Genomic DNA, 22,563 nt, shown 5'->3' on the forward strand with positions numbered 1-22,563 from the left:
CACAGTCGCAGAAAGAGAGCTCGGGGAGGAAGATACATAAAGCATAGCGAGCCAGATCGTGTAAAAAAGAGAAATGAGTGACTGCATGAAGCTGAAGCTGAGGATTTGACGAAGGTTGTTGAAAGTTGTCACACGGCTCCCGGTCCCAGTTCTCAAGCTCGGACAGCTCAGAGCGCCTTGGTGCTATGAAGAGCGGGAATGGCAAAAGGAGGACAAAATGAGGGTAATGTGACAGTTTCTTCTTTGTTGTGCTCTTGATTGATTTTAGAATTACCTTCATGCTTCACTTTCGTGTTCTGAAATAGCGAGTTTAAAAAAAAAAATCATGTTTGATTCTTTGCAGCGATTCATCCTTTACTTCGATTTTTGGCAGCATTTGTGCAATATTGATGTTTTTTTTTTTTTTTCCAAATTCAGTCATTTATTAGTCCCGGAAGTAGGGCTGGGCTAATTCAATTACTCTTACGATTATCCCACTTAACAATTGCAAAATTGGCATAATCGTAAAAAATTATTATTATATACATTATAAATTATTATATTATATACTTAAAACATTGTTAAACTAGAAGTCATTTTAAAATGTCTATTACTATAGTTTACTTAAGTTCAAATTTTATCAATTGACACAGTTGTATCTCAATTATTTTTTTATACAATAAAACCATACTCAAATGTAAACATTTAAAGCTTTTTTTTTTTTTTTTTTTCTTTTTCAGATCAATTTGATTTGTCTTGAAATTATTTCAATCTACACATTGTTTTACCAAAGAAGTAATAATCGTTTGAATAATCATGATTTCAATTATTACTAAAATAACCATGATTAATATTTTTTTTCATAATCGAGCGGTCCTGCCCAGAAGGACACTCAACCTATCCACAATACAACAGTGCTATTTTAAAATTTACCATTTTCTGGAAAACCAGAAGAAAAAAATATGAATTAATATTTTACAGTGACATCTATGTTTTATGAATGTTTTAAAACAATAACAACCTCTTTAAAGCCTTTGTTCAGTAACAAAGCAAAGTGATTGCGGGATTATGAACATCAACACCATTCTCAATTTTAGCTATTCGCTCAACAGTAATACTATTATGTGTCTTGATAGTACTTTTTTTTCCCCTTGCAGTTTTCAGTTTGATGGCCACAGATGACAAAAGATAATTGAAATTGGATGCTGTCACTATTAAGCAATTAATTTCATGAATTGTACTTTATCTTTGTGTAACAGTTATCAGAATGTAACGATGAGCAAATGCCATCCTGCGCATCCAACAACACTGTGGCTCTGCTTACTGCAATCATTTATATGCATGCGGAATTTCACACTTGGCGTTGTGCTCAGTCACTCCAGAGACCCGACTATTTGCAATCCAAAAATTATTTTCCATAATGCGTTCACTTGAAGACAAATGCGCATTTTCCGACCACGGTATGTTTATCGCATCACTCAAATCTCTGTCTGTGCTCAGGCACGTATTGTAAACATCAGCCTGCACAATCAGATGCGGAAAATATCAACATCTGTCATATACATACACGCGCACATTGTAAATGTGAGGTTAGGCGAGGGTCAGTGGCATGGCCAACGTTGTGAAAATGCCCCTCATTTGGTGCGACAGCATTGTCTTCGTCCGTGTAGTTCAGCCAACTCTTTTATTTATAACGTCTTGACAAGCCGCCATTTGTGTTGCGACATGCATGAAGTTACCGCTAGACTGTTTTGACTCAAGGTGATGGTTTCACGTTGCTGAGCATTAGGCTGGATTTCACAAGCCTTCCCCGTTGCTGCTCAACCTCTTGGTATGTGAGTCACACTGACAAAATAATGATTGGCAGTCCCAAAACTGCGGTGCGAGTTTAATGACTAAACTAGCTTGTAACTCAATTAAATTATAAAGTAGAGTCAGTCAACTCACACTGTTTGCTGGTGACAGAGACTTGGCTGGCCCGTGAATAGCAAAAATCCCCGTATGTGATTTTGTTTCGACGCAAGTATGCGGGAGACCACTGCATATCAAATCCATATCCTTTGTCATAAAATTGAAATGTCATTAATTAGTGGTGTAATGAAAAAAAATGAATCGGAAAATTGGTTTTGATTTAAAAATGTGAGTGCGCCATCGGGACACAAACTAATGAATCCGTCTCAATATCGCTTGAACTGGCTGATGGCCTGATCAAAAACGTTATAAATCAGCATAAATCGGTTTTGTTGTCACTTTGAATTGAATTGAGCTGAATAATTTGGGCTTTGGAGCACTTTTACTTGGTGTTACATGTTAATAAACATGACAAACGCTACAAGTACACTTCTCCTCTTGTCTTTGCTGAATCTCTTTGAAGGAAATGCCACACGGGTCTTGGCTTCGTGAGGGTCTTCAGAAGCTTGGTCGTTTTCTCTTTGCATGAGCTTCTGGATGTGAGTTTTGTCTTATTGTTGCTCCCAGCAAGTGTTTTCATTTTGTATTTGTTTGACTGTCAACAGCTGACCTTCCATCCGCAACTGCGAAACTCGTTCTGAAATGTTGGCGCGTATTACAAATAAAAAAAGTCTAGTGATGGCTCCTCGGTACTACTGTACTTTTGTCCTTAAAGTGTACAACCAATTAAAAATGTGCGGGTGCTCCCTGACTGTGTGTTTTTCCTCCGTGTTGTCCCACCTTTTGGCTGCAGCGAGGGTGTGACCGGCTTGCACATAAGGCTGATTTGTTTGCCGCTGGCTCATTGGAATGATGTTATGCTGGAAAGTGAATTTTAAACTACCCGCCCAGCCTTTCTGTAGGTTTGACTTGGCGGGAACTTGTGTGTGAGTGTGTACATTTATGCACCAGCCTTGCCAACATCATCCACTATTGCGACTATTCCAGTTTTATGAGCGAGCGACCTCGGTGTTTGGGAATTAACTCCTGCGCTGATCAGGTCATACAAAGCATCTTTTTTTCTCTCTTCAGAAAGACTTTTTTTGTGTTTTATGCAACAGTCTGAGTTTTGTTTTGATCCCATGATGACGTCAAAGAGATTTTCTTTCACCCTGGTGTTTGACTGACAGGCATCATGCTTAGTCTTTGCCTCACTATGTTTCCCACCGCATTAGTGTTTCATATTTTGCCCAGGTACTCCGGTTTCCTCCCACATTCCAAAAACAAGCATGGTAGGTTTACTGAACACTCTAAATACAATTATTTGGTGGAATACAGAAATTCAGCCACTGTTGATTTCTGGCATCAAGGTAATTTTCCCTGTTCCCATGTTCGGTAATCAGATAGCCCTCAGTATGCGTGGAGTTTACGGAGTTTTTTTAGTGTCCTGGGAGAACCATTTGTGAATATGAAACATTTTAGTCTATTAAAAACAGTTTTGGGTCAAATATTGTCGTATTGTTTCTATTCAGTACGCCATTTCACTGTCCCTCTTCTTTAGAAATCTTAATGATGCTGTAAATGGCATGCAGTGTTCAATTATTAACACCAAAAAATTTTTGTTGCACAACAGAAAGAAATCATTAAAATTATATTTCTATTTTCAATTTCCAAAACAAACCGAACCACACAGAGAAGATTTAAGACTATAAAAAGGGTTGCTCACAAAAATGTTGAAAACTGAATATGATTTGGAGTAGAGATTCATCAAGTTTTTCCACCTTGAAATAATGTGCTTGTTGTTTGAGAGCTTCCTTGTCACTTGTAATCTGTTAACTGCGCAATTGAATTTTCCTCTGAAATAGTTGAGGTCCTCTGTCACTCTGGATTTTTTCCTGGTGAGGACAAGTGTTGTGAGTGCATGATGAATGAGAGAGATTCTTAAAAGCAGCTGAGTATCATCATGGTTTAGTCGTAACGTGAGTGAAGACTTGTTAGCATAGCATTAGCATAACTCTCCTCAGAGTGGACTGAAGAAAAAAAAAACCCTAACCCTTATTTTGATAACCTCTTTTTATTTTTCGATTTTTATCTATTTTTTTGCTGACTTTTTTTGATAACTTTTTTTGGGGTAACTTTATTATGCCTTTTTAAAAAAAAAATTGTTAACTTTTTTTTTTGGACAGTTTTTTTTTTTATCCTATCCCTAAACCCTAACGCGTCCCTAACCCTAACCCCCAACCCTTACCCTAAACCCTAATCCTAAACCCTAACCCCAACCCTATCTCTAACCCTAACCCTCACTAACCCTTACCCCAACCCTAGCCCTAACACCAACCCTAACCCTAACACTATCCCTAACTCTAACCCTAACCCTAGCCTTAACCCTACCCCTAACCCTACCCCGAAACCCTAACTCTAACCCTAACCCTAAACCTAACTTTTTGCAATCGAGGAGGGAATCTCCGTATATTGATTTGTTTGGTTTTACAAAGATAAAAAAAGACATACATAAACAGAGGAAACATTCATGTTTACATGTAGATGTCGTTGGTGTCTGAGTCTGAACTTTTAGCCGAATGCTTATTGTGATTTCTTTTTTGATTTCTCAGGGATTGCGTCACTTGAACTAAAGATTGTAGAGGATGTTTTATTACACTTAGCAGATTACTAAAAATCATATTCCATTCTCACAAGAACAAAAACGTACAGTAGCTTCACAGACTTTGAAAACTTTTTTCAAATGTTGTTATGGTACAGCCTTATTCTTGGAAGGAATTTTTTATTTTTTTTATGTAAAATTCTACACACAACACCCCATATTAGTAATGTGGGAAAATTTGGGGGGAAATTGAAACAAAAGCACTTGAATTCGTGTGGACGTTTTCTCTCCAAGCTGACCAGCTGTGCTTTACGGTCATTACATATGACTTTATTTTTGTGCTTTTTTTTAGTTTAAAGCAACCCCAAACCTTTGGCATCTTTTTTTCTTTTTGTGTAGTCCTCACTGGCGGCCACGTGTGTGTCTGTAACAAAAGTATGATTTTGAAATGATTCATTCTTTATAGTTTCAGGGCAGAACATTTTTTGTTAACCAATTTTTGTGTTCCACTTTGCCGATTTTTTTTTGCCAGCCCCAATTGTCACTCACTGACATTCCCAGAGTTGTCCCGAAGCCACTCCTTTAATGTTGTAGCTGTGTGCTTAGGTTGGTTTGTGCTGCTGCAAGATGAACCATCGCCCCAGTTTGTGTTAAAGAGCACTCTAGATTAGTTTTAAAACCCAAGATGTGTCTCTGTACATTGCTGCATTCTCCAATCCTGACTAGTGTTCCAGTTCCTGTCACTGAAAACCATCCCCGCAGTATGATCTTGCTTCGCTGTTGGCATGGTATGTTAGCCGGGTGATAAATGGTGTCTGGAATCTTTCAGACATGACATTTGGTATTCATGCCAAAGTATTCAGTCTTTGTCTGATCAGACCAGAGAATTTTCTTTTTGGGAAATACCGTGAACATTTGATTTCTTCACAGGAATTAATATTTTTTTCATAAATTACCATTATGGGGTATAGCGTGTGTGTAATTTTGAGGGGGAAGCAATTGAATCAATTTTTGAACAAGGCAGCGATGTAACAAAATGAAGCATTGTGAATACTTTTTGTTTCTGTATCAGACAAGAGCCAAAGCCATTCATAGGTAAACAAAACTAACAAATCTACGTCAGGAAAACCAATAATTACAGCTTGTGTAAATTGTGTAAAGTATGAAATATCCGATTTTTACATTCCTGTACAATTCTCCAAACTTCATACATCCTAGGATTAGAACGCAGCATCAGAAGTGTTCTGTTCCATTTCAGTAATGAACAAATCCAAAAAGTGATATTGATCAAATGTTCTGATCCAGATGGTCGCTTATTCCATTCATCTATAGGAGGTTATCAACAGATAATTGTTTTGCAGTTGTCGACAGGGACCACCATAAATTCCCAACTGTGCAAAGATTATTTTTGTCTCTTAGTGATAGCAGAAACAGATATTGAAACTGTCCTCATTTTCCACAGATGGTCATCTTATCCTCAGTAATGCAAGGGTGGCCATTTATTTCCGGGCGCTAGCTGTAAGCAAGCTACTCAGTATACTTGTTGAGCCATGTGAATTGGTAGAAATCGGAATGCTGTGACCTCCTTTCAGGCCGAAGCAAAAACATTTCAGTAGAAGTTGAAGGAGGGGGGTTTTCTGGGCACTCTCGACTAAAATCTCGCACCGGGTGCATTGGTGCGCCCAACTTTTCTTTCTCGGATGCAACGGCACAACTCTACCTGTGCAAAATCTAGCATAACAAATGAAAAGAAAACTCACAGTTAGACTGCGTTTCGTGTTAGTCTTGCGCTGGGAGGGAAATTAGGGCCCAATAACTTTTTTTTTTTCATTCCTCTGTCATACCTAACTCTTGAGCATGGTAGCCGTTGTTGTTGTCATTCCTTATTTCTGTTCCAAGTGCAATCCTCTTTCTCCCTGTCATCATGATGACCAGTGTTTTTTTGCCAGAGGGGTGTGGCAAGACTGAGTCACAGGGCTCTGTAAGACAGGCTGAGACTGTTTGTGGACAGTAGTCCCAGATGATAATACAAGGTAATGAGAAACATGCAATGGCAGATACAGAATAAACATCAACGTTAAAGAGACTCTACTGTATGGCTTATTACATAATCAAGTGATGATACGACTGCCTAGGAGGAGATGCCCGACAAAAAGCAATTGCTGAAGCAGATGTGAGTCAGCAACCGTCCCATTGTTGGATATATCAAAATGCATTATCCTGACTGATTATTCTGCGGAGTGGGCTGTGTTAAGATCATTTTTTCCCCTCCCCGACGTGCTCAGAAAACAGCCAGTCTGACAGTCATAAATGTTAGGTTAAACATGTTTTTTTTTTTAATATGTGCCATCGGAAAATTACAAACACCCGGTCTAACCTGGCTTCTCGCAGAGTCACGCAGAATTTCATGGCAAGACAGATTTGCTGTAGTCACCAAATTAGGGTCCTTAATCTCAAAACACCACGGTAACACATACTTCCTAAATTCAATCTTGTGAAAAAACATTAAAGTCATATCTAAGAAAAACAACTGACTCCGAAATTCACCCCATGTCTCAACATTTGCACATCACTCGTCCTGATGCCGTACACCTTCTCATCGAGCCCTGACATACATTCACCCTGACGTCGCGAGCAGGCTAAATTAAGTTGGGCCTAAATGTGTAAAAAAGTCAAACGGGTCAAAGGAAATGTGAAACCCGAAACCAGGACCTTGTTTACTGGGATTGTTTGGCGACATTTTTGACAGTGAGCACCAAATGTTTGAGCTTGCTGGGCTGTTTCCTCAACAGGTGGCCGACCTGCGCTATTTAACAACAGCATGAGGAATGTGACTGACTCCAGGCATCCTCACATTTGCTGCACTTGATAGTTTTTTTGTTCATACAAATGTGAGGTCTGAGATGACCAATCTCATTGTACTGACTGATTCTGTGAGCTTATTACAACGACCACCAGTCAGTAGTGCTTGACGCAAGTGTCATTTCTTGTCAATTAGTTTCCAATTAAAAATGCTGCCCCCCATATCCTAGCTGGGAAGTATGTTGGAAGGACCATCACGGTATGAGTATGTTTGGCTACTTCGGGGCCTGGACAGCTTGCCATCATCAATGAAAAAATTAATTCCCACGTTTCTCAAGACATTTTAGGTTAAAAGTGTGGGTTTTGGTTGCTTACAAATATTTTAAGGCTAACTAATTAATCATATTTTTGCCTCTGTCTCTCTCTCCTCGTTCATGTAGGACCTGTTGTCGGTGCTATAGTCATCCACGTTGACCTTGGATCACGTAACCCTAAAGTGACCCCTTGCTGTGAAGCAATCATCTGGCTTTGTGGTCTACAGCCTCCTGGAAGAGAAGGCTCTTTGAAAAAGAAGCGGTCAACTCGACCCAACTCGTCATATAATTGCATTTGCGTTATACTGCAAGGCAGGATGAGATCCGGGTACCATGTGAACCACAAGTTGTGTTTGACTTAGTGGGTTGGCCACAAAGTCTTTGCGGTAGCATGGCCTGTCCTCCCCATTCATATGCTCCATCACCTCCTCCCACGCCTCATGCTCATTTACCTGATAAGTCATCATCAAGCAGTTCCTTTGGTCCTTCTCTTTCAAAGCCAACGGCTACCAAACAGTATCGTGTAACGCAACAAACCTCATTTGTACCATCTTTTTCACATCCCCCTGCCTTCTCGCTTGAGACCAGAATATGTCCGGCCAAGCACGGCATTGCGGTGTCTCTCTGCCTTGTGGATACTAACACCGCTTCCTCATGCGGGCTTGCCAGAGACAAAGATACAGAGGCAGAGCCAAAGCCTGTTGGCTGGGTATCGCCTAATACATGGGACAGTCGCTTTAATGGGACGCAACCAAATAGAATGATAGACGTTTGCAACCCAACAACTTTGAGCAAAGTTGGAAATATGGCTGAAGTTGAAATGACAAAGCAAGTAAATCCGTTTTCAGAGCAGATAGCTACTGAGGCAGACTATATTGATATTCTGCAAGCAAATATGCTTTTTGGACGCACGGCATTAGCAACAAAGGAAGAGAAATCAGAGGTACAAATGCAACCAAGCGCACAAAATGAGTCATTTACGCAAACCCAAAACCAGCCAATGCCACGTAAAGAACAATTCCTCATGCATTTACCGAAGAAAACACAAGCAGACAGTTATAGTCGAAAAGACGCTGCGCCATCACAACATGCAAACGTGGCAGCTGAACTTTCATCGTCTCTCGACCATTCCCAATCCCGTCAGTCCTACCTTGTTTCTAGTGAACTTTTTCAGTGTGCGCGTACTGTCCAGTTCTCAGAGAAACCCTGCACTCCATGCATGGCCAGGAGGCAAGGGAAAATGGCTTCCCATACTCAGGAGTTGAAATGTCGCCATCGGGAATCCTATCGGGCCGCTCTCCGGAATCCTGTCACTGTTCAGCATGAGAAGACCAGAGAGAGGATGTTGGGTGTCGTGCAGGAGGACGGGGAAATCTCACATTGCGATGACAGAAGGAGACCAACAGAGACTGTGAGAGGTGCACCTCATTGTCATGACCAAAAAATGTGCTCCGAATCTGGGACGCAAAACCAACAACCTTCCATTGACAGCGGTACCATTTGTGAGGAGTCAGGAGAGAAAAACATTGCTTTATTTTGGAGACCAGGAGATACAAACCCAGTTCTCTGTATGCCTGACAATTACGGCGGACATGACGGAAGGCCAGAATTCCTAACTCGTAGGACCATTGTGCCTTTTCAGGAAAATTGCAACCAAGCTTTCATCGGTTTACAAAATGGGAGTGGAACGAAGGATGCAGGAGTGTTGGAGCTCACTAGTGACCTTCCAAAGGCATGTCTGATCTCCACCAAACACCACAGCTTACCATATCGGTGTTCCGAACATCCCAAATCTTGCGAAGGACCACTAAGTTCACCCTCTCCCACTGGACTGAGTCCAACTTTGTCTACGACTGTTTCACCACAGAAGAACAAACGGGAATCGGATGGAAGATGTTCCTCCCTCTCCACCGCCGTAGTAGACACCTCCGAGAAGTGCCAGTTGGTCCTCGTCGATGGTGCAAATGTCAGGAGGGACCGAAACGACGACACCTGTGAAGATGTGCCTCAGCTTCACGTGGTCAAGTGTAAAAAAAGCACCGCCTTTCGATTAGTTTCACACAAGATCAACAGAACGAAGATGGCCATTCCAGGTAAACACTCACCGACTTGTAATGAACCACCCATCCATAAATGTATCATGCGACTCGCTTCACGGGTATGCTGGATCCTAACCCAGCTGACTTCGGGCAGTAGGCGGGGTACACCGTGAATATAATAGAATTTAATTTAAAACACCACAATCTCTCCGTCCTTTTACAGATGAGGCAGAGAGCTCCTCATCCAACGCTTCAATTCCAGCAACAGAACTTCAGAGAAATCCTCAGCCAACATCTGCTCATCCCAATCGCAGACCGGACCACCTTCCTTTGGGGTCTCCAGACCCCAGAGCTCACCCTCTCTATCAAGGAGTAGCAGCGCTCACAGGCAGGTTCTAATATTCCTCCAATCATCTGTCCTGAAAGTTGCGATGTAGTCAGAGCATGTAAAGTAGGGTAACGTGGGCCGTACAATTTCACCTTAAGATGCTTGAAAATGGAGAGCATATCACCTCCTTCTTAATATCTGAAGGTAGGCTTATATTTTAGATGCACTTGTGACCTTTTGCAGGAGGCCGAGACAGGGCAGGTAGGGCGATCGCTGAGCTTTATGGAGACCACCGAGGATGGCGCTGTAAGGTGAGCAGCCAGGACCTCTTGGAGATGTTGCTCTACTTCCACTCTATCATCAGGTGAGGCCTAACAGAGCGCGTAGAGGAGAAAACTAAATTCATGACAATTATACGCATATTTGTGTACGGCATATGGCCCAATTAATAATAACCTGATAATTTGGTTCAAGCAGCTCTGCCCTTGCACCTCAATACAATTGAGCAACAGTTGAAAATAAGTAAATGAACGGGAATGTCCAATGTGATGTGTTTTTGGGTGTTTTCTTTCATAAGGAGAGAAATCAGAGAAGCAGGGATGACCATTATCTTTGATGCCAGGAAATCAAATCCGCTACCACAGCTGTACAAAGCCTTGATGACACTACAAGTAAGAAAAGTGCAAATTTGACCACTATAGTTCAATGAAAGAACAAATTACGCGCGTCTTGCTAGGGAGGAGTGAGTCTTTTTTCTGAAGCATGCACAAAAACCCAAATTAGACCCGTGGGTTACTCCTTTCCGAACCCGAATATTTGATCATATAAACGAGATGATACACAAGATTTTGCTCTTTGCCAACCATTTGCTTTTGGCTCATCTGAGAGACTTCCTCCTTGGGTGCCAACCACCGACATTTGACTTCATTTCAACCAATCAAATGAAATCAGGGTTTATTTATGTCGATTTGTGTGTGTTAAATGATATTTTACGGCTTCTTACAGATGAATATACAATTGCTCACAAAAATGTCAAGTGTTTGTCAAACATATTTTAATAAGCAATTAAATTTTGTATTTGTATTCAGGAGCAATCTCCCCAGGCAGTGAACAGTTTGGTGCTTCTAGTGGATAAAGGAAGCTGCGCCCGACCAGAGAGATGCCCCACCATCCAGGTTAGTCAATTTATGCATATATTAAGTTGTCATCACTGTTGTTTTGTTAATAATAAATTGCAAAAGTTACAAAGGCCTTTATTGGGGCAGGACACCAGCAAGACCGTTAACTATTGGGATGGATCTCAATAAATTTAGAAATACAGTTTTTCAGTTTGCTTTGCATTTTTTTTTTATTTTAAAACCCCTTCAGACTGTCCTCGTGCTAATTAACAATTTGATTACATCTTGGTGTTAATTTTTTTGGACCTCACAGACTGAAGTGGTGACATCGATGAAGGCCCTGATGAAGCTGGTGGAGGACAGCCAACGAACTTTCCGTCTTGATGGAACAATGTCCTACAACCATTGTGACTGGATGGAGCTTCATCAGGTGCGTAGGTGGGCACCCCCCACTGCCCCCCCGCCACCCAGTTGCTTGTGCTACCAGCCAGAAATGATTAGTAAGCGAGTTTTTCCTCTCAAAGAACCTGCAGAACATTGCACTGTTGCACTTGAGGACAAATGTTTGTGGGCCAATTGTATGAATCCTACCATACACTCATCATGCATTTTATGTGGCCCCCCCAAAAGACTAAGGTCTGGGGACGGGTCATTAGTCTGGTACCTGAAAAAACTTTGCGTCTGACTCTTGAATCATGTGGTGCAATGGCCACATTTGTCTTCTCTAGAAACTCTTTCCATTTGCGTTGGATCTTCATGACGCATCCAGTCTGCTGCTGAGGGCAATCACTCATTTAAAAGCTCCTCGGAGGACGAATTCTGTACAGGTACTGTATTGCCCATGTTTTGCTGCGCTCAAATGATGACTCTAATTTTAATCAACCAAAATTGCCACACTCCAAAATCACTCAAAAACATTGGTAACTATTTTAATTACTTTATTTTGTTGAAGTCGCTGTGTTTGCCAATACTTGTGCCCAAATATTGTATCATACGTAGTCAATGGTGAGCAGGTAAGTTATTAAATAAATTATTAAATCCTGGTCTCTCACGATGTGGTCTGAGAGTGTTACTGGACTTGGTTGTCCAGGCTGTGCAGCAGTGTATGAAGGACCAGAGGACTCTGATGCGGGATGTGCTGGAGGACAGGCGATTGGTCAGCCTACAGCGGGAGGGCGGGGCCATCCTGGTGAGGCTCAGGAAGGAAAGTGACCTCAGATATCCTCACTGTGAGGATCTCAGGTGGGTAACAAAATGTGTTTCATATTCTGCTTCTTTTCATTGCCGTTTTCAGCTTGTGACTAAACTGGACTTTTTCCCGCATGCAGTGATGCTGTGGATTCACTGACCAGCCTGTACAACCATGTGGAGGAGCAGGTCCATATCCTTGTACAGAGCTCCAACATGTCTCTGGAACATTTAGAGTACCTGCTGCAAGTCAGAGGAATGGAGGGACACTTCACACAAGTATGTCGCGCCACTTTTGAGATCTCGGACTTAACTGTAATTCACTTTTTAACGAGTTTTCTCTTTACACAGCTGCAACAGTGGTTTTATGTAGAGGGTGAGCGCCATCTGCAGGAGGCTGAATCGGTGGAGGACTCCGGAGACCAACTGGAGCAGATCCTCAACAGCTTCACTGCTTTTCTTATAGAGGCTAACGTGAGTCTTGTGATTGTCTGCTTGTGACATTTATGACGACCACAAGAGTCTGAACTTTAGGGGTGCTCAGCCTCCTAACAGCAAGTAATCGCAGGACTTTATGAAATCTAACTGCATGAGCTTTGTGAATGGTGTGTGAGTTGCCAGTCCTCCCTACAGTTTAGCACTGGCCGCTGTTTGAGTTAATACAAAACGTCTCTGCCTCCTCCCAGGATCGTAGACACCACGCCTTGTCGTTAGCACAAGAAGCCGAGCACCTCCAGCAGGCTGGGATGTCGTACCCAGAGACACAGGCCTTCAGTAGCCAGGTCTTCACATTCAAATCGGACTTGGATAGCTTCCTGTGTAGAGCGGAGGCGTGTGGCCGGGAACTGCAGATCATGGTCAATGTGTGTGATTTTTGCAAGCAGGTAAGTGTGCATTCAATACAGTATCATTGTGCAATTAGCATGTTTAAAGTGTTAAAACAAGAACCTGATTGGACACAGGCTTTTTTTTCAATCCGTCAATAAACTAACGTGGATTTATTCAGCATGGCAATGACCTGCTCGGAGCACCAGTTGATTACAGGAGTGACAACGACAACATTAAAAAAAATCATTCACAGCTTCTGATAATTCTCCGAAGGCATGTAAATGCGACAAGAGAGAATATAACTCGCAGGTCTAATCTTTTTTTCTCCTTTTCCTACAGGCTACATCTCTCGCTGTTGAATGTATCGACTATCTGAACCAGAATCAATCCAGAATCCTTCCAACCCAAGACTGTAGTCTAACTACAGCACTTGCCAATCAAACTCATCAAAACAAAGACCCTGGACCACGTGGCAGCCAGTGTGACGTCGATACAGCTCTCGTCTCTGTTCCTACCACCGACGCCGGGGCATTACCGTCCGGCGATGACAGCTCGGTCCTCCAGCTCTTCCAGGACAAGTTCCTTCAGTTCAGCCCAGAAAAATTTCAGGAGGTGAGGGCCCAGGCAAGTGCCCTGAGCGGCTCCAAGGGGATGAGGGTCTGGAACGCGGCATGGCTTCGGTGCCAGGAGGCCCGGCAGCTGCTCCAGGAGAGGATACAGGCTATCGCTGACAAGGTCGTCAGCAGTCAGCCACATTGTAGTCGGTGTTGCGGGCATCATTATGTGGATGTGGCCAGCACACAGACAGAACCACCTGGTAGTCTGGTGGTGCAGTCAATGCCAGGGCCACAACACCCAGAGTGGGAGAACATCGTGTCACGGACAGTGGATTTAGGGAAAAGAAGACCAATTCTGGCAACGAGCAACACAACCGGAGCTGAATGTAAAATGATCATCAAATCTGAAGACAAGAGTGATCATGGCAAGGTTAAACCAAAGTCATCTCACAGGTACAAATTCACTTGGTTAGAGGAAATAGATGAAAGAATAATGTAACGATGATGAAAGAAGCATACTTAAGCAGCATGGTGGTTAGCACGTCTGCTTATGAGTTTTATATGGTTCGCATTTCAGCACTGGTCTTCCCGTGTCGTGTTTAGTTGTTGTGAATGCACACCTATTGGCTATTTTAAATGAAATAATCTGTCAATTATTGATTCTAATGTTTTGAAATCAGTTAGAAATTGTATTAAAGTGTTGTGGGATATGTTTATGTTTTAAGCTATTAATCAAGGCATTTATCAACATTTATGGCGGTGCTGTAGGTCAGCAAGAAAAGTGGAACGTGAGACGAAGAGGAACAGGGCAAGAAGTGACCGTGACGCCGCCGCGCTCTCACAGTCTCACACCGTCGGCTGCCAGTGGTTCCCGTGGGGTCGAGGCCTACGAGCCAAGTCCCAAGATTCATCCTCGACGGTAGAAGTTGAGGGAGAGGCAACCGCGTCTCCCACGTCTCTAGTGGAGCCGGTTAGACCGCCGTCCTCCTGCTCCCACCACGGTCAACCATCTTGCCGAATCCTCCAAGAGGCTCAAAGGTTTCAGCTCTCCCGCCACGGAAGCTTCTGCTCCGAGGGCTCCTGCAATCGGGGGGCTGCAGAGGACAGCCGGGTTTATCTCTGCAAACACTCCAGCCTGCCCACTGGGAGGGGTGAAGGAACATTTTGTTTGGAAAGGCCACAAGGGGGCGCCAACGATGCTCTGTAAGTGGATGATGTTTTTGTTGGAGTGGAGTTTGTGAGGGATGAAAGAGCAATTCAGTTTGACTAAAATGAAATCTTTCTAATCTTCTTGGTCTCCTAGCTTACATTGACGTTCTACAGGTATTATTTCTTTGCTTTTCTTCTTCATCAATCATTTTTCTTGCCTTTGATATTCCCGATGAGATTCTAAAAGGACGATCTGCATCAAGGGCGCATTCTCAGAATAGTTTCGGCGCTCCTGACACTAAGCTAATGTGGGGCACTGTTGAATATTGATGGAACTCTTTGGAACTTGAAATCGAAAATAATTGATAATGGAAGTGGAAGTTTGGCAAAATGATTCCATTTAAACTGGTCTGTGAAAACAAGACATGAATGTGTTTCAATGAGCTGACTAAGGTTAAGGAATATTAATTCAAGACAAATCACAGAACAACATTTTTCTATTAGTGTAGCTGACCTACAAACTTAATAGACTGCATTTTTAAAGCACCGTTGTGCGGTTTGCCATGTTACTTTTGCACTTCCTGTATGTACATTTTCATTTCAAAAATACATCGGTTACTGTCTTGTCTCTTTAAATGCAGAGTTAAAATATTTTAAAACGCTCGTAAGATTTGAATGTTGCCACACTTTCAACTCTATATATTTTTTTATGAATACAGACCTAGTTCAACAGCTGCCTACAGTGTATAAGATGACATGAACTATTTCTTTTATCCATGTTCCCAGGCGGTTGCAGCGTGTCCTGGAGGAGCTGCTGTTCACCGAGCGAGAGTACGTCCGCTCGCTGAGCTACATCCTGACTCACTACATGCCCCTGCTGGACCGATTGGACATCCCCCAAGACCTCCGAGGCAAGCGTGCCATTATCTTCGGGAACCTGCAGAAGCTTCATGAGTTCCACAGCCACTACTTCCTGCCCGAGCTGGAGGCCTGCCATCGGGATCCTGCTATGGTGGCCCGTTGTTTTCTCACTAATGTACGACACTCTACATTATTATTATTATTGGATATATTGCAATTCTTGCTTTCAACCACTTCCCCCAAAAATACATGGAGATTCATTGAAGACTGCAAATTGCCCCTTTGGACTCAGTTGCTTCGCAACAGCATTTTTCACGAATCGATTCCACGCCTTTGATGATAGTGATATGTCTTCATCATTTTTCACTCTTTTATGATGATAATTATCCATCTGTATTGTTTTTAAAGCACATATAAAATCAGGATCTTGATGATAATGTAGCGACCGGTTCATTTGTTTCTCTCCACAGAGTAACAGTTTTGGCCTTTATGCTCTCTACAGCAAGAACAAACCTCAGTCAGACTCCCTGATACTGCATCGCCGGCATGACATCTTCAAGGTCATTTGATGTCTTCTCAAAACATGAGTTCTAGCCGTTTTGTTTTGTAAATGGTCAGGTTTCTTTAGTTCTGTGGTTGGAGCACATGAAGAGAAAGGCACAAAAAAAACATGAGAACCCAAATCATCTGATTAGTCAACCGTGGATGCGGAGCTCACCCGACCACAAAACTGGTGGCAATTTTTGGGAACTCACATCTCTTTTCTTTTTAGCTGACTTAAGGTTTTTGTAGAGAATTTGAGACTTTCAAAAAAAATATCACTCCTTCAAAGACAAATAGCCATTTTTGAAGCAATTCTGGTGACATTTAATTTCTGCCACAGTCCCTCCACATTTAAGTCTTCATCTATCTTCTCAGAGGAAGCAGCAGGAGCTTGGGGACAGGATGGATCTGTCCTCCTATCTGCTGAGGCCCATCCAGAGGATCAGCAAGTACAGCCTCCTGCTGCAGGACATGCTGGCTCTGACTGCCTCCGATTGGCCACAAGACCTAAATGATGACGCGGCGGCTGTCCACGATCCTGAGCTGAGCAGCAGAGCGAGGGACCGTGCTGACATCGGGGCTGCCGCTGACCTGGTTCGCTTTCAGATGCGTCACGGCAACGATTTGCTCACCATGGATGCTATCCAGGACTGTGATGTAAGACTCATGTCAAATGGAGAAACCATAAAGCCCCCATAATTGCAGGAGATACGTTACTGACTCACCCACTATAAATGGGCGCTATCGGGAGTGTGGATGAAAAAAAAAATCATTTTAAACATTGTTTTACCTCTCGGACATATTTTAGGAAGTCTTCTCCTCTTTGTGGACAGGTGAACTTAAAAGAACAAGGTCAGCTCATTCGGCAGGATGAGTTTACTGTTTTCTTTCGGAAGAAGAAATGCCTGCGCCGCATCTTCCTCTTTGAACATCTCATTCTCTTCAGCAAGACCAAGAAGACCGAAGTCGGAAATGAAGTTTATGTCTACAAACAGTCCTTTAAGGTTTGGACCACGTCTTAGTGCCTACTTGTTCTTCCAACTCGACTGTGAAGCTTTTGTTTCATTGGGTTGGACCAGAGATCATACCTGGCTGTGTCCCTTTGTATCGTTTCTCTCGCCCAGACCAGCGACATCGGGATGACACATGACGCTGGCGTGAGCGGCCTGTGCTTTGAAATCTGGTTTCGCAGGAGGAAGAGCGAGGACACCTACACGTTGAAGGCCAGCAGCATGGAGCTGAAGAAAGCCTGGACCGCCGACCTGGAGAAGATTCTCTGGGATCAGGCGACTCACAGTAGAGGTACCAACTCCATCAATCTTTGCGTACAGGTGTATTTCCTCTATCCTCGTTTGTCCGTCCCTCTGTCGATCGATCAGTGTGTTCGCTGTCTTTCCGGACTGTCACTCTATGACTTGACAACCTGATTTCAATTGCGTACTATGTTGTATGTTACAGAACTAAGGCTACAGGAGAGAGTGTTCATGGGACTGGGCCACAAAACATTTTTGGACATTCAACCCAGCGAGGCTGCCATCTGTGACCGGGACGTCAGCGGCATCCTGCCTGGCAGAGGTAAGAGCGGCGAACGTTCTGCATACACTACATTTATTGTGCTCACATCGGGCCAGTGTTGGCCATTCTCTGAACTGTCCATGACGTTGGTCCTAACGCAAATACTGCATCTGAAAATATCTATGGGAGGAATGGTTGAGGTATTTGGGACAAGAATTCAAGTAAGTCGCACGAAGCACTAATAGTACCTTAAAATAACTTGAAAAATGGAAAAGAAAAAAATACTCTTGTGAGCATATCCAAATCAAAAGTGCAACACACTGCCGTCGTTCATAGTTGTGGTCACTGAACTCCTTCATGAGTGATTGATGGCAACTCTGCCTGTGTGTTGTCAGTTCCTGTGGCGTGTTGTTCTCACAGGGCTCTAGAATACGCTCGCCCGCACTCCATCGGCTCCGCCTCCACTACCCTGAGCCAATCATCTTCGTCGTCGGGCCGCGGCTCGCTCTCGCCCGCTGGCTATCTTGGACACTCGACCGCCGGCCCCGCCCCCGACGGCGTCATGGACAATGAGGTCAACGCTCGTCACTATATCACTCATCAGGACTGTGAACGCTGGAAAACAAACCATCGTCCGCTGAGTATGTTTGACATGCACCACCTCAGAGCACGGCAGAGCCATTTAGGAAAATAAAACTGGTCAACAAATGTTTGACAAATTTTTAAATCAGAAATGCAAGTAAACTCTTGTTTAATTTTTTTTTTTTACGTTGATTCTGAATCTGCCCTTGTTTTTCTCTTAACACGTCAGGTTTTCATCATAATAATGGTCATAGCGTAGCAATATATTTAGTAATATTTATGAATTTAGAGTTACAGTTGGTTCAGCAACAGGTGGATTTTTTTATGAAACGTTATAGCTATAAATTACAACCTTCATATGGTACACAATAAAACCCCCCAAAAATCTTCAAAACCTCATGTGCTAGAAAAAAGTCCAAAAATGTTTTAAAATATATTACATATCGTCCCTGTCCTGTGATAAACACTCTATTTTTTCCGATTTTTTATTTTTAGATTACTAGGGTTTCTGCATCATAGACATCACGTTATCGTGAAAAAAAAAAATAATAATCCAAAATTGGACATACGTGTTTTTCACAGGACAGAAACGATATGTTATAATATTTGTATAATGAAAGAATCCTGAGAGAAAGAGACGGGGGCAAATTCAGAATCAGCTGAAAAAAATATCTCAAATTGTATACTTGCATCTCTGCTTAAAAATGTAGCACAACTATGTTGAGGAGTGTTATTTTTAAGTTGATTTTATGACTTGCTTTATCTTTCACACGTAGAAGACACGGCAGATTCATCCGAAGAGAGCGCCAACGTGTTCTTCAGCGACTCGGAGCGCGGTTGTCTGTCGGCCCTCGGTGGGGAAGTCGTCGACTCTTCCTCGTCACTGAGCTCCCACAGTCCCCGGGCCTGCACGTCGCTGCGTCACTTGAACAGCTCGCCGGCGGTCAACAGGACGAATGCGGCCGTTGACGCCAAGCCTCCACACCTGGATAATGCTCAGGTACAAGGAGACGGTGGACAGTGAACTGCCACGTATTTGTAGCTTTGTTTAGTCATTGAGTTTTTTCCGAATCCGTCGTTTGTGATTTGCTGCAAAAGTCTTACTTTGACAAACAATGAACAGATATTAATTTAAAGCAAGGTATACTATGAGTGACACAAAATTGTAGGGATGTTCCATTCTACTTTTCAGACCAGTACAAGTACTCAACTCTCGAGTCCTCATCAAAAGGCGGTGCAATACAGAAATAAAAGTCCATAAAATACACACGACGAACTCTGAATTTAGGGCTCATTTGTAAGACATTAATAAAAGTGCAAAACTCCCTGAGTTTTATTTCTTCAAAATAAAGTTTTTGCATTTGATTACAGGGTGCTATCCCAAAAGGAAAATCAACAGAGGTTTAACCCTGGTTCCTAGCACAAAGTAAGTCTGTTGTCTTCATTGTGGCTTGAAATTGCTATGTTAATATAAATGATATTTAGTGTCGGGAATACAATTGTACATTTTTTAAAAACATCAGTATTTCTTTGTTCAAAACACAGGCCCCAGTATTTGCACTGTTAATGCCCCTCCCTGTTCTTCTCCTCATACATTGGGACGACAAAAATAGAAACTCATTTATTTAATGAATAGTAAAGAAGATGTCCTGTCTAGAATGAAGTGCACTGACGTACAGTGCTGTGAAAAAGTATTTGCCTCTTTCCTGATTTCTGTGTTTTTTGCATATTTACCACTCACAAAGGTTTAATTTCATCAAACCAATTTTAGCATCACAACAGAAACCGTGCAGCCCACATCTGGCGTAAAGATGGCACAGCATCTGATAAAAGAAAAGAGCATGATGCCAACAGTAAAGCATGGCGGTGGCAGTGTGATGGTCTGGGGCTGCTTTGCTTCCTCAAGTCCAGGACAACTTGCTGTGATTGTCGGAAAAATTAATTCTGCTGTTTACCCGAAGGGGGGGCTACTTTTTCACAGCACTGTATGTTAAGTGTCTGTGCGGTTTTGAATGTGAGGATAGACATGAAAGTGCTAAAATACTCAGCCTCATTCCGAGCGGATGCCCCATGGGGATACATTGTGGTTTTGGCATTTGTAGTCATGTGGTGTGACCCGATATTTGATTTGTTTCTTCTCCTTTTTAGAGGCATCACTGGTGTCGTCTGGTCTTCATCGTTCGTCTGGTGTCTTTTGGTCCACCTCCTCATTCTCTTAGGATTATTTTCACTTTGTTGCCTTGTTTCCTTCCATGTAACCTATGAACTTAATATGGCCACGCACACGCGTGCACACACACGAGTCAGCATTTAGTGGCATGGTTGTTTATTTGAAGGTTCAATACAATAAAGCAGAAAATCGAGAAGCCGAAATATTTGAAATACTTGTTAACATTTGAAATGTGTGTTATGCTCTCTGTTTTATTATTACATTCAAGCTCAAATCAACTGACAAGTCACATCTGACACAATAACTTAATATTTTTTGTTGCAAGGGGGTCCTTGGTGCCAAGTGCCAATCGTACAGCGGCAACATAACTTGAATTTATACCTTTTGTAAGTTGACACCAAATGCTCGTCATGTCATAATTACAGTAAATATTTGCATGAACAACACTTCTAGGCCATGAATATGAAACAACAAAATGGAAAACAGCAATTAGTGTGGCAACTGGTTTTGTCTTTTCGTGGCATGTGATGTATGTATGAAAAAAAATATTTTTTAAACCGAGGTCCACCTGTACAAGCAGAATTTATGTTGTGCTGTGTCAAATTCTGACCATGGAGGAATCTTATTGAACTGGTGTTCAATAATGTCAACTTAAACACACAGGACCAGAGTCAAATGGATATGGACATGACTCCAAAGAAAGTCTATCAAGCAAAAAAACAAAAACAAAAACGGACAATTGCTGCCCTTATTGGGCAATTTGGGAACACGCAAATACAGTATATGTAGAGTTGATTCATTGATGTGCTTTTTTTCCCTCCAATATACCACTGTCGTCCTCCAAATATTTGATGTCATTGTGTGTGCGCGCTTGTGTATTTTTTACAAAAGGGAGAGCACTGGCTCCCAAACAAATCACGTGTTTTAAACGGCATGTGGATTTGATGGGCTGTGTCACTTGGTGAAAAAATGCAAGTATAAAAGATTCAGGACATTTTTTTTATTCAATTGTCAGTTATAACACATTGTTCGCCGTTGATACGGCCTGTGAAACTGGTAACTTTTTAAAAAAAAAAAAATTTTCTTTCTTAAGGTGTTTGCACATGTTGACTCAGTGTGTTTGCTTTTATTTAACTCTTATTTTTAAATTTATATTATGTCCAGTTAGGTTTCTTGTTAATGTTTTGGTACCAATAAAGTTGTCAGTGTGATGTTAGCGGGACATGTTGATTTCTTATGTCGTATAAATAGTGAAATACACTAATGTGTGACGAAATGAGATTTGGCATTTGAAACAATGCTTCACAAACCTATCGATGGAGATCAGATCGTTTTTAGATTATTTTTTAATATACAGTTTACGGTGGTGCCTGATGATACAAGTCACCTGACTTACACATTTTTCAAGATGTTTGCCTGCTTTGACTTGCAAGCAAGATGATAAGTAAATGCAACGGATTAATGACAATTCCTTCATTTCAACGGGGAAATCTCATTTAAAATATGAGTGTATTGAATTAGACGCATGGTGCTTAAGTCACCATTGTTTAATATTGTAAACATGCTTCTCCTCAATGACAGGCATCAAATGGAACTTTGTAGAAAGTAATGTCCCTCCAAAAGAGAAAGAGGAAGTGATCTGAGCCTATGTGGCCTTCCAACTAAAAACAGAATTACGAGCAGATGAGGTCAGATGTGAACATCCCACTCTGGTTTCACGTGGCTTCAAATATCCACCAGAGCCAGGAGCTGTCACATTGCTTCAGGCACATCACACACTCGGAGTGTCACTGCAATCATGAATCAAGGTAAGCCGAAAAAAAGTATGCTTTACTCTACAAGTTTGATATGATGATGTGATGTATTTTACAGTAGGGACGCGTCGCTCTACAAGATCCCTTTCTGCAGTTTATTTTGGGAAACAGTCGTAAATTAAAATTTGTGGGAATGCCGAGAGACGCTCATGATATCGGATATTAATGTTGCAAGGTAGATGGGTTTAGAAATGCGGAAAAAAATACGTCTTGTACAATGTCGTATTGAAATGCTCATGAAATGAAAGAATATGAATCACGAAATGCTGAGACGTGCATTTACA

General features: G+C 42.1%; 1 protein-coding gene across 1 annotated transcript; it reads left to right on the forward strand.

Annotated features, from left to right (window-relative positions):
- Nucleotides 1–20,640, forward strand: LOC148340025 (uncharacterized). Its single transcript, XM_088292124.1, has 24 exons — nt 1–223; nt 7,714–9,680; nt 9,850–10,014; nt 10,198–10,318; nt 10,532–10,625; nt 11,043–11,129; nt 11,386–11,502; nt 11,801–11,899; nt 12,163–12,314; nt 12,401–12,539; nt 12,612–12,734; nt 12,947–13,144; nt 13,428–14,098; nt 14,414–14,848; nt 15,581–15,830; nt 16,126–16,215; nt 16,574–16,855; nt 17,032–17,202; nt 17,323–17,500; nt 17,657–17,773; nt 18,109–18,354; nt 19,072–19,295; nt 19,667–19,721; nt 20,444–20,640. The coding sequence occupies exons 2-23, from the start codon at nt 7,979–7,981 to the stop codon at nt 19,700–19,702; spliced, it is 5,697 nt and encodes a 1,898-aa protein (XP_088148250.1). The 5' UTR covers nt 1–223; nt 7,714–7,978; the 3' UTR covers nt 19,703–19,721; nt 20,444–20,640.
- Nucleotides 20,641–22,563: the final 1,923 nt, after the last annotated feature.

This window comes from Idiotropiscis lumnitzeri, chromosome 3 (assembly GCF_059441095.1).
Source record: "Idiotropiscis lumnitzeri isolate Australia: NSW breed Sydney's pygmy pipehorse chromosome 3, RoL_Ilum_1.0, whole genome shotgun sequence".
Lineage (NCBI taxonomy): Eukaryota > Metazoa > Chordata > Actinopteri > Syngnathiformes > Syngnathidae > Idiotropiscis > Idiotropiscis lumnitzeri.

Bases quoted from the DNA above. Each gene is read 5' to 3' on its own strand.
- LOC148340025 (XM_088292124.1), top strand. From the start codon at position 7,979: ATGGCCTGTCCTCCCCATTCATATGCTCCATCACCTCCTCCCACGCCT. The intron at 12,540-12,611 runs GTATGTCGCGCC...CTCTTTACACAG, and splicing joins TGGAGGGACACTTCACACAA to CTGCAACAGTGGTTTTATGT. The intron at 13,145-13,427 runs GTAAGTGTGCAT...CTTTTCCTACAG, and splicing joins TGTGTGATTTTTGCAAGCAG to GCTACATCTCTCGCTGTTGA.